This window comes from Acomys russatus, chromosome 1, assembly GCF_903995435.1.
Source record: "Acomys russatus chromosome 1, mAcoRus1.1, whole genome shotgun sequence".
NCBI classification, from domain to species: domain Eukaryota; kingdom Metazoa; phylum Chordata; class Mammalia; order Rodentia; family Muridae; genus Acomys; species Acomys russatus.
Window position 1 is genome coordinate 119,294,646 of NC_067137.1, and position 14,147 is coordinate 119,308,792.

A 14,147-nucleotide genomic window follows, 5' to 3' on the forward strand; every position below is an offset into this window, starting at 1 on the left:
CCCCGCTGTGCAACATCCTCCCCTAACTTCCACCTCCCTAACCTCTCCTCCAGTAATCTCCACCTCCTCAGCTTCCAGAAGGTCCTCCCTAGCCTCCCCTCGCCAGTCTCTCCACAGCGAGCTCAGGGTCGGGCTCAGGCAAGCTCCAGGATTGTAGCCGATCAAAGGTTGGAAGAGTTGCTTCTGGAATGAAAGGGGCGGAACTTTTCTGAAAACGAAAGCAAGGGGTCTTAGAAGAGAGTGGGCCTGGGCGGTCCTGTGGCTGGGAAGCCCCAGCTTTTGGCCAATCAATCGGGCTGCTCTGGAGGCCTCCCGGCCGGGACCTGGTCTCAGGATCCTCCAGCTTGGCTGACTTCCCCAGTATCTCTTCTGCCTGGGTACAGCTGTCTGCTTCACAAGTAAGGTATGACCCAGCCAGGTGGGGCAGGAGGGTAGGAGGGTGTTTTGGGCAGTGGATGGGGACCCACGGGGACTGAAACTGCGCTGGCCTCTCTGGTCGAGGGTCTGGGCTCCAAGCCCAGGCTGGCTGAACTGGAGTGGCAGCTCAGTCGCAGAAGATATGCACACATCTGACTATATAGACAGCCACACACACACACTAGCAGAAAGCAGAGACATACATGAGGCATGCAGGCACAGAACACACACACACAATCACACAGGGAGACGCTGGGGCCAACATGAGGACGTGCAAGGCTGAAGCATGCCTCAGTGTGGAGGTACCATGGGTTCACAATCATGTCGGCACTGCTTCATCTTCCTTGGCACCTGACATTTATCGGCCCCTCAGGGGTCTGAGCCACATCCTGCTCCCTGGGGCTCTTGGCCAAGTGGCAGAGACATCTCAGACCATATATATCCATATGGTCTGGGTCATGTCTATATCATATCTAGGGCTGGAGCTAGACCCAGAAAAGGGTGTGCAGTGTGCTGGGACTCAGCCGCTCAGGGAAGGCTTCTCAGACCCAGGGGTAGCTAACACAAAGGCATGGGGGAGTTGGGCGTGGTGGCGCACGCCTTTAATCCCAGCACTCAGGAGGCAGAGGCAGGCGGATCTCTGTGAGTTCTAGGCCAGCCTGGTCTACAAAGTGAGTCCAGGATAGCCAAGGCTACACAGAGAAACCTTGTCTCAAAAAACAAAAACAAAAACAAAAGCAAAGAAGCATGGAGAATGAATTCTGAGCAGACAGAGGACCAGGGAACACATGACAAACCTTAGGAAGGGTCTTGTGTACCAAGTTAAGTCTGTATTTTGGTGGATGAGGGCAACCAGGGTGTTTGTATTTTGGCAACTGTGAAGGGAGCATGTGTCTTTTTAAAAGTAGGTGTGGTTGGCATATAGGACAGCTACTGATTGTGTTTGCAAAATCAACACATAAAATTGTTATTCCCATAATAGCCAATCTTGGGATTTTTGGGCAGACAGATAAAACTAATTAAGATGGCAGTCGGAACTGGCCCTCTCTGACATTTGCAGCTCTTATTCGTCCTTGTAGATCTTGAAGGCGGACTGAGGGAATGGATTGAAACCATATTTTCTCTCCCCCCACCCCACCCCCCTGTTCCGTTTTTTCAGGGAGACTCCTAGCTTGCAGAGAAGGTTTCATGGCATGAGTGCCAAGTGCCACAAGCTGCCTGCAGTGGCTCTTGCTGGGCTTTGAAGGACAGGGATGGCCTGGTCCTAGGATAGATAGGTTGGGAGGGAGGATGTGGTTTGTCCAGAAGAAAAACAGAGTGGGAGTGGTGCAAGTGGGAAGGTCTAGAAAAGGGTAGAAACAAGGCTGGGAGTGGGGGAAGTCTCCACCTAAGCGCGTGGCCAGCTGGAGGGACCCAGGCTGGATCCCTGCCCCCTGCCCTGCAGTTGGTACCTGTAGCTTGACCTATAAAGAGATGAGTCCTGGGGCCCAGACTGTGTGCATCTGCAGGGTCTTGGAGCTTAGCCCCTAGCTGCAGTCAGGAAGTGGCAGCAGTGGGTCAGGAGATAGAGAATTGGGCATGGGCCTTGTGGCCACAGAGGGAAGGCATAAGGGCGGGGTCCACAGATCAGCCCAGTGACCACCAGAGCTACACCTAGCCAGGCCAGCCTTGGGTGGGGCACCCACTCTCACTGCACTGTACTTCTGAACTGTACCCTGGAGTGAAAGAGAGAGGAGGGAGCCAGACTCTCAAACCTGGAAGGACCGTTCTGAGGCGCTACCGAGCATTTGACGCACAGCTGAGGATCCTTTGGATGTAGGGGACTCATTGTGTCCTGAAAACCAGGTCCAATTTGGAGACTAAAGAGAGAGGGGGTCAAGAGGGACTCGGCTGGAGGGAGGACAAAAGCTGCACATTCAGCAGGATGGAGGAGGCCCCGTGGGCCAACGTGAGTAACACGCATACCAGGAAGGAGGCAAAGAAAGGTCAACCTAGAAAGAGAAGAACTTGAATGCCAAGATTGGGGCTTGGGGGGTGGCTTGAGGACATTGGGGGTTGCAGAACGGTTTGGAACAAAGGAGTGACCCATTTCGATTGGGGGAGGTCGAGAATGGGTTGGCTAGTTGGTGAGAGCTTCAGAGCCAAAAGTGGTGTGGCTGCAGCCAGAGGGGCTGCTGGGTGGCCTTGAGGGCACCTTAGTGGAGGCCTGCTTTGAAATGAGGGTAGGTGAGCACCTTGAGTGAATCCAAAGATTCCTGTGCACCCAGCTGTCCCTCCTTATACAGAATCTGCTTCTAGACTCATCTGCAAGGACTTCCAAGTCCGACCCCTGTCTTGGGGTCCTCACTGGGAAAACAGATCTTTTGGGGTAACAGCTGATCCTCTAATGCTCAGGAGCACACACCAACCCACCATCGTCCCTAGCTTCTGGAGAGACCTGAGTGGGACAGGCTGGGCGGCTTAAGGCTAGACCCTGCCGCTCTCTGAGCCTCAGGTTCCTCCAATGGGGCAGATAACACTCCACAGCTTTGTTGTCATGGGGATGATATCTGTGTCAACACTGGGCTGGACACACAGTCAGTGCTTTGTAAATAAGGCAGAGCCCACCTTGTCCTCTTCCAATACGCCTGGAGAGCACAGCAGAGCCAGGTGCCATCTCCCACTCTAGGCACTGAATGGCCCATTGAAGTTGGATGCCAGCCAGAGACTGCCACGTAAAGGTCAGGTCTGTATGGGGCAGGGTCCCTGAACTTGAGTGCCTGGCAGGATGATGACCTGTGACCAGGGTGGGGCTGATAAAGGCCCCAACCAATCACCCAACCTTCCCTCCTTCCCCTTCCTTGTGGCTGCTGGTGACCTCTGGAGCTCCAGAAATGCAGGCTTCAGCTGACTCGGACAGATACCTTGCTGGAGGGCTGGACCCTAGGAGCTGGCCTCTGTCCAGCATGCCTTAAGTCCCAGGAAAGAGCAGTCCCTTCTGACTCACCAGAGGACTGGCCCTAGCTCCTATTTGGATTTGTCCTGGTATGGTGGGGAGCCCTGAAGAGGGCTGGGAGCTATGCTTTGACTTGATCTAGTCCTTTGTTTCTTCTTTAAAGATTTATTTATTTGCTTTATGATGTGTGTGTGTGTGTATGTGTGTTGCTTGCATGTCTGTCTGTGCACCACATGCATGCCTGGGGCCCTGAAGTCAGAAGAGCACATTGGTTGCCCTGGAACTAAAGTTACAGAGAGTTGTGAGCCAATGTGTGGGTGCTAGAAATTGAGCCCGGGTCCACTGCAAGAACAGCTTGTGCTCCTAATCACGGAGCCATCTTTTCAGTTCCATCTAGCCCTCTTTTGGCTCAGCCTCTCTAAGGGCGGGGGGGGGGGGTGGGGTGACGTGGGGGTGGGAGGGAGACTTGCTGGCCCCGCACCATCCCCCCATGTGTGGCTTGCACAATATGGGGGGTAGAAGGTTCCAGTGGCCAGGAAGGCTGTCTCTTCTCTTCTACCCCTAGCTAAACATACGGTCAGAAAAGCAAACAGTCAGGTTTTGCTAGCTAAAAAGGTGTGTGGTGGTGGTTGTGCCTGTCAGAGGCTGGAGCAGTGTGTCTCTCCTGTGCTCTTGAGACCCCTGCCACACTCCACATGGTAAGGTTGGGGGCTAGGCCAAAGGGGGAAGTGCAGTAAGTAGGAAATATATTGGAATTCCTCTACTCCAGGTTAAATATAGGCCTGAAGGCCCTCCCCCCACCTTCCCTGCAGGCTGAGTGGTGAAGATAAGTGACTGGGTGCCTGAGGCTAGGGCCCTAGGGCATCACTGAACCCTCCTCCAGCCCCAAGGCGGCAGGGAAGGGAATGCTTCTTAAGGAGGTTCCTGTTTGAGCAGAAGCAATCCTGCCTTTTGTGCTGAAGGGGTGAGCCCAGGTCTCTGGAGGGGCTAAAAGGGAGGTGGGGGTGGGGTGGGGGGTGCTGCGGGAGAAAGGGATGGGGAGAGGTTTAGAAGCTAAAATCCTAGAAGTTTGGGATGTGGGTACTGGGCCCTGCCCTGGTGGGTTGTGGCTTGGGCTGGTTCCCAGAATATGCATCCTCAATACTCCTAATTCAAAGGCGAATTACTCAGGCTCAGTGAAAGGTGGACACCTGGGAGACAGCCTTCAGGGAATGGCATCAGGGAAGGCATTCTCCTGGCAGTAGCGCCCTGCCCGTGCCCCCTTTTCTCTCTCTCTCTTTCTCTTGTTTTTTCTGAGACAGGGTTTCTCTGTGTAGCCTTGGCTGTCCTGGACTCACTTTATAGACCAGGCTGGCCTTGAACTCACAGTGATCCACCTTCCACTGCCTCCCGAGCGCTGGGATCACAGGTGTGCACCATTGCGCTCAGTGTGCCCTTGCGTACAGAAGGCTCTGGCCAGGCCAGCGGTTGGCAGACATTTCTTTTTCCATAGAAGAGACCAAGCCTTCCTGCACCATGTTCCTGGGGCTCCTTAACAAGCCCCAGAGGGTTTACTGGGGGGGTGGGGGGAGGGTCTATGTCTGCTTCCTGGCCTGGGCACCCTCCAGGTCTTTGAAGCTGCTTTCTCACCCTCAGCTCTCCTGCTGCCAAGATGCCATTACCACAGACAGTGGCCCCTAGGCCGGAGCTTCAAAGACCCAAGGAGCCTAGGAAGTCACAGACCCTACCTCAGAGCACCAGGAAGTCCAACAGTATGAAAGATTCAAGCATGTACCACAGCGACACCATGAAACCCAGCCTGAGCACCCTGAAGCGGACCTTCTTCCGGACCAGCCTACCACCACCTTCAACCCACAAGCCCAAGGAGGACCCAGGCCTGCTCAGGCGAAGCTCCCGATCCCTCTTCAGGTCCTTGAGACGGGCCCTGGGTGAAGGCCTAACGGCCGTGCATCCCCAAATTTCTGCTATACCAGAGAAGCCCTCCAAGGTCACCACAGATGGCATTAGCCGGCAGGCATCCGCTGGGATGGGGCCTGAGGATCTGGAGCCGAAAGCAGGTAGGGTCCCCCATCCAACACTGTGAGAGGAGACAGGGAAGAGAGGGCAGGAGCTAAGCCAAGGTATCCTGACAGACACTTCTTGAGGCCTAACTCACCCAAATCCTGCCTTCTGCACACGTTCTTTTAGTATATTGCAAAGAAAGCCCCCCCCACACACACAACACACCCTCTAGGCAAATGAGAAACATGCTCAGCTGAGTGACCTGCTGAGTGTCTTACAGCTAGTCAGTAGAAAAGTGGGCTTCAAACCCAGAGCTACAAGACTGTAGAAGTATAACGCATGCATGACCTTTCACAGCCCTGCCCCTTGAGCAAGCTCATCCTAGGCGGTAGGCACTGGTCCTTTCTGACCACTGGGTCACAGAGGTTCAAGGGTGCCATTGTTATTTGGAAGGGCAGTTAGGGGGACTGACTGCTCAGGGGAGGGGAATTGGACTTGGACCCTGAAGAAGGGAACCAGCAGAAATAGAAAACAGCACAGCAGAAAGCCCGGCTCTGGACAGAAGGGCAGGACACACCCAGCCTGAGCTCTGACCCTATTAGACCTGTAATTACAGTCCCATATGATGTCATGCAGCATAGCAGAGATGGGAGTGAGGGTGGGGTGGGGATTGGGGTTTGCAAGGTAGAAGGTACCGGCTGTGCAGTCAAGAGCTGATCCAAATTGCTGTTTTTCAGCCAGGGTTGGGCCTCTAACTGACACTGTTCCTTCTAATGTGATTACAAGCAGGGACTTCTGGCAGGTAGAGCAGTTCAATAGGGACTGTACAGGACATCTAGGCAGCGGCCAGTGCAACTTAGATGTCTAGCTATCAGGACGCTGGGTTGGTCCCCTGTCATTGCTCCCTTTCTCACCCGCGCTTTGCAGAAAGCAAATCCGTGGCAGACCTCATCACCGAGAGGCAACTAGTGAAGGCCTTTGAACAGTTGCAGGACCTGGAGACGCGGCTGGTAGCCGACAAAACCTCACGCACCTTTGCGCCGGACCCCACCGCCTATGCGCGGCGCGCTATGGACCTTTGTCTGCATTACGATGGAATGGCTGCGGAGATCGGAGCCATTGTGCGCGAGGCTCTGGGTTCCGAAGGCGTGGATCGAGACGCTCTAGCGGAATTGGCCCAGGTGGTGCATTTGGAAGAGGAGGCCCATCAGGCCCCCCAAGCCGAGGGTGACTTCTTGAGTACACCCCGCCACTGGCGTCAGCACTGGGAGGACGCAGTGCGGCTCAGCGCTCAAGAGCGCGTGCAACAGGCAGGCGCCAAAGTCGCCCCAGGGGCTGCCGCGGAGGGCGCGTCCGACCTAGCCCAGCTTCTGGCTGAGCTCGGTAGCGTGGTTCGCCGCGACCTGCAGAAGGTGCGATTAGAGATGCAGCCCGCTTACGAAGACACGGACTTCCCAGTGTGGGAGACCTACTTACGAGCCTTCCACAGCGCGGTGGCCCAGCGCCTTCAGGAGCTGGCGCGAGACGCCCGCGGCTGTGAGCAGCTTTATGTGCTGTTAGACTGGGCAGCTAATGTTTATGGCAGGTGAGGCCATTAGGCAGGAGCGGGTACCACTTACCCACCACGAGACCATGGCAAACACAGGGCGCCTTTCTTCCCTATTCCTGGGCTGGCGAAGGCGATAGGGCACCAGGAGGACTGGGGACCCTGTCCTTTCCTTTGTGCTAGGCTGTGTGTTCCCTTTCCAGGTTTTCCTAAGAGACCACCCATGTAGTACAAGTTCCCAAAGCTAGAAAGTCTTTCACGTGCGCTTCTGACTAGTGCCAGGAGCCCCAGAGAGCAATGCTAAGCCATAAGATGGCTGCAAGTGCATTGGAAAATGGCGGCTTTCCAGACAGAGCACCCTCAGAGCGTTGGTTCAGCCTGCTTTCCCTCTGGGTGTGTGTTCACACGTAGAGCGCAGCCTGTTGGGCCCTTCCATCCTTGATTACAAGGGTGCTTTGATTTCCCCAGACCAATGGGCCCCAGCTTTGCCACAGGCAGGAACATATGAGAGTGAAGGCTGCCAAAGTCCTGGCCTCTTTAAATTGTTGTGTGGTCTGAAGCCATTATCAGCTGGTCTGGACCGTCCTATTTTGGGTTAGATGGTGATTTGGTGGGGGCTAGGGGGAGGGTGGCTGTTGCTTAGAACTTAGTCTTGAATGTAGGTTAACCATGAGGGTAGGGGGTCACATTGAGGCAGTCTGGCAGAGGCCCATCTGAACAGCTCACCCTGAGCAGGCCCAGCTGGTTGCTTGAGCGCCAAGAAGTCCAGCCCAGCCATCAGAGGCTTCTGGGAAGAGAAGTGATGGCACAGAGCTCTAAAGGGTAGCGGGATGGATTATGTCAACAGAAACGGAGTTCAGGGCTGCAGTGACGACTTTAGACTTTGAGCCAGGATAGAGAGAGAGAGAGAGAGGAGGCAGCTGTTAGAGCATCAAAGTCCCACTGGGGCCCTCAACAACAACTCCCCAACCCCATCTTGCTTTTCAGTCCTGACTTCCTGGGCGCCCCAGACTTGGCACTGCCCACCGAACCGCTGCCCCCACTCCTAGAGCCTGCCCTGTGGGCCCGACTGGAAAGCGACTACACTAGCTTCCTAGAGGTGAGGTCGGGGAGGCACCAGGACTCAGTGGCTGGCTCCTACAGGACGCTTAAAGTCTTGGATTGGGTTGGTGCTGCCGGTACCTGTAGGCGTGGACTATGACTGAGTTCCGTTCACGCTAGTCCCTGACGGCGCAAAACGGGGTTTGGGAGCCAGGGGGCGCCCTTTCCTTGCTCCCTGAAATCTTACCTCAGCCCACGCCTCACCCCACAGACCAAGATCACAAGCTGTTTTGACACCATCTTGCAGCTAGAGCAGAGTCGCTGGGAAGCTGAAGAGGACCAGGAAGTGCTGCAGGGCCTCTACCACTCACCCCTGTCCATCGATGTGCACATGGTGCGCCCGGGAAGCAGGCTGAAGGAAGGGTTTGTGTTCAGGACTCAGGCACAAGACAGAGATCCCTTAGAGCTAAGCTGCACTGAGAGGGAAACCTATGGGATGATCTAGACCGCTGGGGCACATGGCCAGGCTAGGGTTACAGTTCTGCCGGTGGACTCTGGGAATGGGGGAGGTGACCCTCACATTGGGGCCACTGAAAACTGCAGCGAGGGGGTGGGCTGTGTTCGGGACTCAACTGTGCTCAGCAAGTGGCATCCCTGGCAGCTCGTGGCTGAGCACGCGAAGGCGGCCGGCGCTATCTCCGCGGAGCTGGAAGCCACCACCCTGCAGATCTGCGCGCGCGCGCTCTGCCTCTTCGTGCCCAGGTGAGGGTGGCAGTCTCAGCCGAGAAAGGGTGGGAGATGACCTGGCCAGGAATGGGAGGGGTCCACTGGTGGACTGAGTGTGAGACCTTAATCGTTAGTGAGGACCTGGCGGCGGGTGCGGATCTGAGGTCAGAGGAATGATTCTTTCCGGCCCGCAGGTTTGAAAAGGCTTTTCTGGCGTCGAAGGCTGTGAGCGAGTGGTACCTGGGCGCCTACATTAACGCCTGTGTGGAGCTGAGGTAGGTCGCCCCAGCTCCAGGGCATTGCCAAGGTACTGTCAGCAGGAGGCGCGCGAGCTCAGGAAAAGAGATCGGAAGCAGCGGCAGGGGTGTGGGGGGAGCTTAGCGCCTTCGGAGTGTGGACTCTTGTAGGTCCACCAAGCCTTCCGGGATCGATCCCTTCCCGCCTTGACCCGAACGTGCTCAGCAGAGGAGCTTCAAGGCTGACCAAAGGCTAAGAAGATAGGGCCGCCCTGGTCCCTGAGCTCCCCCGGACCCCTTCATTTATTGCCTCCATTTCATTCCATTCCTTTTTTTGAGTTTACCTTCTCCTCCGAGAAACCCACTCCCTAAATCCCACCCTGGATAATCCTGAGCCCCTCTACCGTCAGAAGGCAAGGCCATCTCTATTTGGTAGAGACTGCTACCGTGCCTGACCTCCAGACGGAGTGTCCTTGTCCCCACAGATATGCTAGTCTGGGAAATATAGCCATCTACAGAAGGCACATAATCTAGACCACCTTGTGGGTTGGGATTCCAGCGCGGCCCATTGATGGCTGTGCATCCTGCCACAAGTCATGTCATCTCTGTGCCTCTTTCCTCTTCAAACAAAGCTGGAGCCTACTTCCTGAGGCCTCGCTCGGGCACTTGGTCCCTATGAGCTCTTTTTAAAAAAAAAAGATATATTTATTTATTATTATGTATGCAGTGCTCTGCTTACATGTACACCTGCAAGCCAGAAGAGAACATCATATCACATTATAGATGGTTGTGAGTCACCATGTGGTTGCTGGGAATCGAACTCAGGACCTTTGGAAGAGCAGACAGTACTCTCAAACTCTGAGCAATCTCTCCAGCAAACTCGCGCCGCCCCTCCCCCATCCCCATGAGCTCTTTATGAGCACCATGATACACCAGGCACTATGTGCCTGCTTCATCCACCCCAGGTGACTTCTCAAGGCCAGGGTACCAGGTACAGATGGGCAGGGGGATGCTGGTGCAGCTGGGAGTTGAACCAGGCACGCCTGTGTCCAAAGGGTGGCCACACTGGTGCTCAGCTTCCCAGCACTCTCTCGCCTAACTGTACCAGGCTAGCCTTCAGCTCTGGGGCAGGGGGAGGGGCTTAGCCCCAGGAAGCAGCCTCCTGCTGCAGTGTTCTGGGTGTAGACTGGTCCTCAGTTTTCTCAGCAGTGAAATGGGACATTTTCATCTTCAGAGGTAATGACGGAGCTCAGGGGAGACTCGCGTCAGGAATGGCTATACTACCATGTTCTGCCACCAAGAGGCATGGAGGGCTGTTCCAAAGCTGCCAGATGAGACCTATGCTATGGAGCTTAGCTGCCGCCAGACTTTGTGGCTGGTGCCCAGGGCTTTAATGGTGTCCGCCCATCCCGTCCTGCTCCCATGGGTGCTACTTGGCACAACTCTTTCAGCACAGTCTAAATAAGTGATTCTCAACCTGGGGGTTGCGGCCCACTCTTTGGGGGGGGGTCAGATATCCTGCATATTAGATATTTACATTCATGAGGAAGCAAATACATGATTTTATAGTTAGGGGGTCACCACAACATGAGGCACTGTATTAAAGGGTAGCAGCCTCAGGAAGGTTGAGAGCCGCCGATAAGTGGACGGAGTCTGCAGGTTGTGCCAGGTGGGTCCTGTTCTTAGCTCATTACTTGTCTTGGCCCCTCCCCAGAACCAGTCTTCTGGCCAGGTTCCCAGGAACCATAAAGGAACTAGAGAAACCCCTGGTGGCTGCCACCAATAGCTTCCAGAAGCATTTGCTCCAGATTGTCCAGCAAGACATGCAGGTGAGGTGGACACTTCCTGTGCCTAGCCGATGCCCACCTAGTCCCTGAAGCTCCAGGCCTAGGGCACAGCATTCATGTGCCCTACTTGAATTCTCAGCCTGAGCAAGGGCACTTAGGAAACACCCTACCACCTCACTGTAATTCCTTCCTCTCAGTGATTTAACACCTGAACTCTGGGATGGTGGGCCAAGAAAGAAGGCTTTACAGCCACTAAAGGTATACCCAGCACACACCCTAAGGAGGGCCTGACAAGACTCTCAAACCAGGCCCATTGGAGGAGGCATTCTGGGAAAGGCACAGTGATAAAATGTGTGCCTAGGGAAGAGGATGGCACAAGGGCACCCAGTAGTAAAGGGGGTTAGGAATGGTAAGCAGAAACTGACTCTGGTGCCCCTCCGTCTCCAGCCACTATTCAAGGTACTGTATACCAAGAGCTGGCTCACACAAGACACACTGCGTCCCCTCATGGACAGGGTGGTGGACTTTGCACATCACCTTGAGCATGTGACTCCACCACTGGCACAGGTACCAGGAAGTGGGTGGCTGGCATGGGAATGTAGGGCCCATGCCTTTGATCTTGACCCTACCCTCACTCGCTCTCCCAGGAGACTCTGCAGGAAGTGCATCGGTTTGTGGTCCGAGAATACCTCGGGCAAGTGCTGAGGCCCCACGAGAGATTCAGTGGCCTGAATCGTGTGAACGGCTCCCATAAGATGAGCCTGGATGCCCAGGCCATTAGCAGCACCTTCCAGGGCCTGGTATGAGCGTTGTCTGGATGTCAAGGAGGGCTCAGTTCTTGTCATCTTATAAGGGGCCGCTAGGTGGGTGTGGAGCGGGTACTGGAGAGCTTCCGGTGGGCGGTTCTTCTGACTCCACAGGGAAGATGACAGGGGTCTGAACTCCTCTTAGAGGGGCAGGCCCAGGGGGCAAAGAAGGAGTGAGGGTTACAATGGACAAGATTGGAGGGAGATCTTTCCCCTCTCAGAGCCCAAACCCCTTATCTAGGCTGCTGGTGACAGGTCCCAGTCAGCACTTCCCTGGTCAGGGCTCGGATTTCCCGTCTGTGCAGACAGGAAGACTTCTCTACAGAATCATTGCAGATGCCCCCCTCGGTTCCCCCCCTCCGTGAAGTCATTATGGGCATGCCACTCGCGGTAGACACATGGGATAGTTGCAGCAGAGCACTAAAGGAAGGGTTTGTAGGCAGGGAAGCCTTGGGGAGATAGACCACAACACACATCTCTCTGTCTCCTCAGGGATCTAAAGCCACGTGGCTGGACCAAGCTATCCTGTGCGTGGCTGAGATCCTGGGCGAGACATACAAAGATGACATCCGGCGGCACCTGGAGACACTTATACGGAGCTACCCGGACATCAGGTTCGCAGACACCCCCCCCCCCCCACTAGCTTCTGACCCAGAGTCAGGCATCACTGGGATCCTGGCACTCCCGCCCTCAGCAAAGTCCTATCGGTTGTGAGTGCGGGCAAGGAACAGAAGAAGAAGCGAGCTTGTCAAGGCAGAGAGAACTGCGCCTCAGCGGGGCGGGGGGGGGGGGGCGGCGGCGTCCGGGGGGGTGGTGGAAACCGCAAAAAAAAAAAAAAAAAAAAAAAAAAAAAAAAAAAAAGGACCCGTGTGTGCATGCGCGCGAGGAAGCGGCCTGGGGAGCCTAGTGGAGTGGACCATTCTCTCTCTCTCTCTCTCTCTCTCTCTCTCTCTCTCTCTCTCTCTCTCTCTCTCTCTCTCTCTCTCTCTCTCTCTCTCTCTCTCTCTCTCTCTCTCTCTCCTCTCTCTCTCTCTCTCTCTCTCTCTCTCTCTCTCGTTCCCCTCCACCCGTGGACGACATGCCCCACCCTCGAGTTCAAACCCGGAAGGAGGCTCGGATCCCAGGCTGTGCGGGGCACTTAGTCATCCGAGCCAGTGGAAATCCCGGTTCGGCCCTGTCCAATGCTCTCGGAGATTCCGGGATGGAAAGGCCGCAGAAAGCCCCTGGTCCAGCCCCTTCCCTGGGTCTCTCTGCTGCTCGCAGCCCGTTTGATCTGCCAGATTTGGGATCTAGTTGACGACCCTGCTAGCCCCCTTCTAAGTTCGCAGTTTCCCTACTGGTGCTGGGAGTTCCCCAGCCTGGGTTTTGTCCTCCCTCCCCGGCTGCAGAGGTGGCCCTGGACAGCGGCTGTGGGGAACCAGTGAGGGGAGGCAGTGACTCTGGGTGCCTTTTGTACCTGCCTTCCCTTCCCCCTACGCCCCCCCCCCCCGCCCGCCCCCTTTCACTTCCCCTGCTCTGTCCTGCACTCTGTGGATATAACCCCAGCCTGGCCAGGTCTCTACCTCCCTCGCGTTCAGCCAGTTTCTGGAGCCTTCCCTAAGAAAGATTTCTTGTGTTGCCTCTGTGCAGAGCTTCTACTACGCACTTGTCCCTTCCCTGTCTCATGCCTGCGAGCTTCTAGGTCCAGGTACCCTGCTCGAGCCTTCCTTATAGAGCCCCATCCCCCACCCCCTCCAGGGCCTGGGATAATCCCAGTCTTTCAGCCTCTCTGACCCAGCTCCAGGAATGCTGGGTGAATCATACTTCCTCCCAAGCTTCGGGGTGGGGCGAGGGCTGGAGGGTGCCAGGGGGGCACCACTCTGCATTGAGGACCCCATGTCTCTACAGGCGTGACCACATTCTGGCCATCCTGGCGCTCCGCAGACTCGGCCGCCGTCGAAACCAGCATCTCCTGCACCACACCCAAGACCTGCTGAGGGCAGCCCATGAGACCAGGCCCTCCTCACACCGAGTGCTCTTTGAGGAGATTGAAGTGCCCACCTCTGTGGACGTTCTTATCACCTGCATTTAGGGCTGACTGGCAGGCAGAAGCCTGGGGAGGGTCTGTCGCCCTCCCCATAACTGACCCCAAGTTGGGAGCGCAGTGAGTCACCATGGGGCCCTACCCTCAGCTCTGAAGCCGGGAGCCATGGAATTTTTGGTCTCAGCTGCTTGGCTGCTCAGCCTGGGGGAACCAAGAGTGGAAGCATTCCAGGCATTTGTGGGGGAGTCATTTGGGGCATGCTGAGGCTGCTTGTAAGGACTTCAGGCTAGGGGAGACTTCACTTTGTAACTGCTCAGCACATCCCCCACTACGGTGAGAAGCTGACTGTTCCAAGAATAAACTCGAATTAAAATAGAGCCTAAGGCTGGGCAAGCTAAGCTGGTTGGGAGATGTGATGCTGGAAGACCCAGTGGGCCACTGAATGAATGGGGTGGCCGAGGCAAGCCCTGCGTTGAAAACATCCTTGCCTGTAGCTGCAGATAAACAGGCCTCAGAGGCTGGAGTGATAGCGCAGAGCTGAAGAGTGTTTGTTCCTCCTTGGGGCGGGGGGGGGGGGGGGGGGGGGGGTTCCTGCTTGTGTTCCCAGCACCCACATAGCAGGAAGCAAC

At 55.8% G+C, this 14,147-nt stretch overlaps 1 protein-coding gene across 2 annotated transcripts; it reads left to right on the forward strand.

The window, feature by feature from the left end:
* On the forward strand, nt 1-13,605 carry Exoc3l4 (exocyst complex component 3 like 4). Of its 2 annotated transcripts, none has more exons than XM_051151737.1 (12): nt 1-403; nt 4,988-5,409; nt 6,281-6,938; nt 7,887-7,998; nt 8,212-8,334; nt 8,602-8,702; nt 8,861-8,941; nt 10,617-10,731; nt 11,137-11,256; nt 11,337-11,489; nt 11,988-12,109; nt 13,383-13,605. In XM_051151737.1, exons 2-12 carry the CDS (start codon nt 5,004-5,006, stop codon nt 13,564-13,566), a joined length of 2,175 nt encoding a protein of 724 aa, XP_051007694.1. In that variant the 5' UTR covers nt 1-403; nt 4,988-5,003; the 3' UTR covers nt 13,567-13,605. The 2 variants fall into 2 exon arrangements, with proteins under 2 accessions (XP_051007694.1, XP_051007703.1); XM_051151746.1 differs by lacking the exon at nt 1-403 and adding an exon at nt 2,229-2,365.
* Nucleotides 13,606-14,147: the final 542 nt, after the last annotated feature.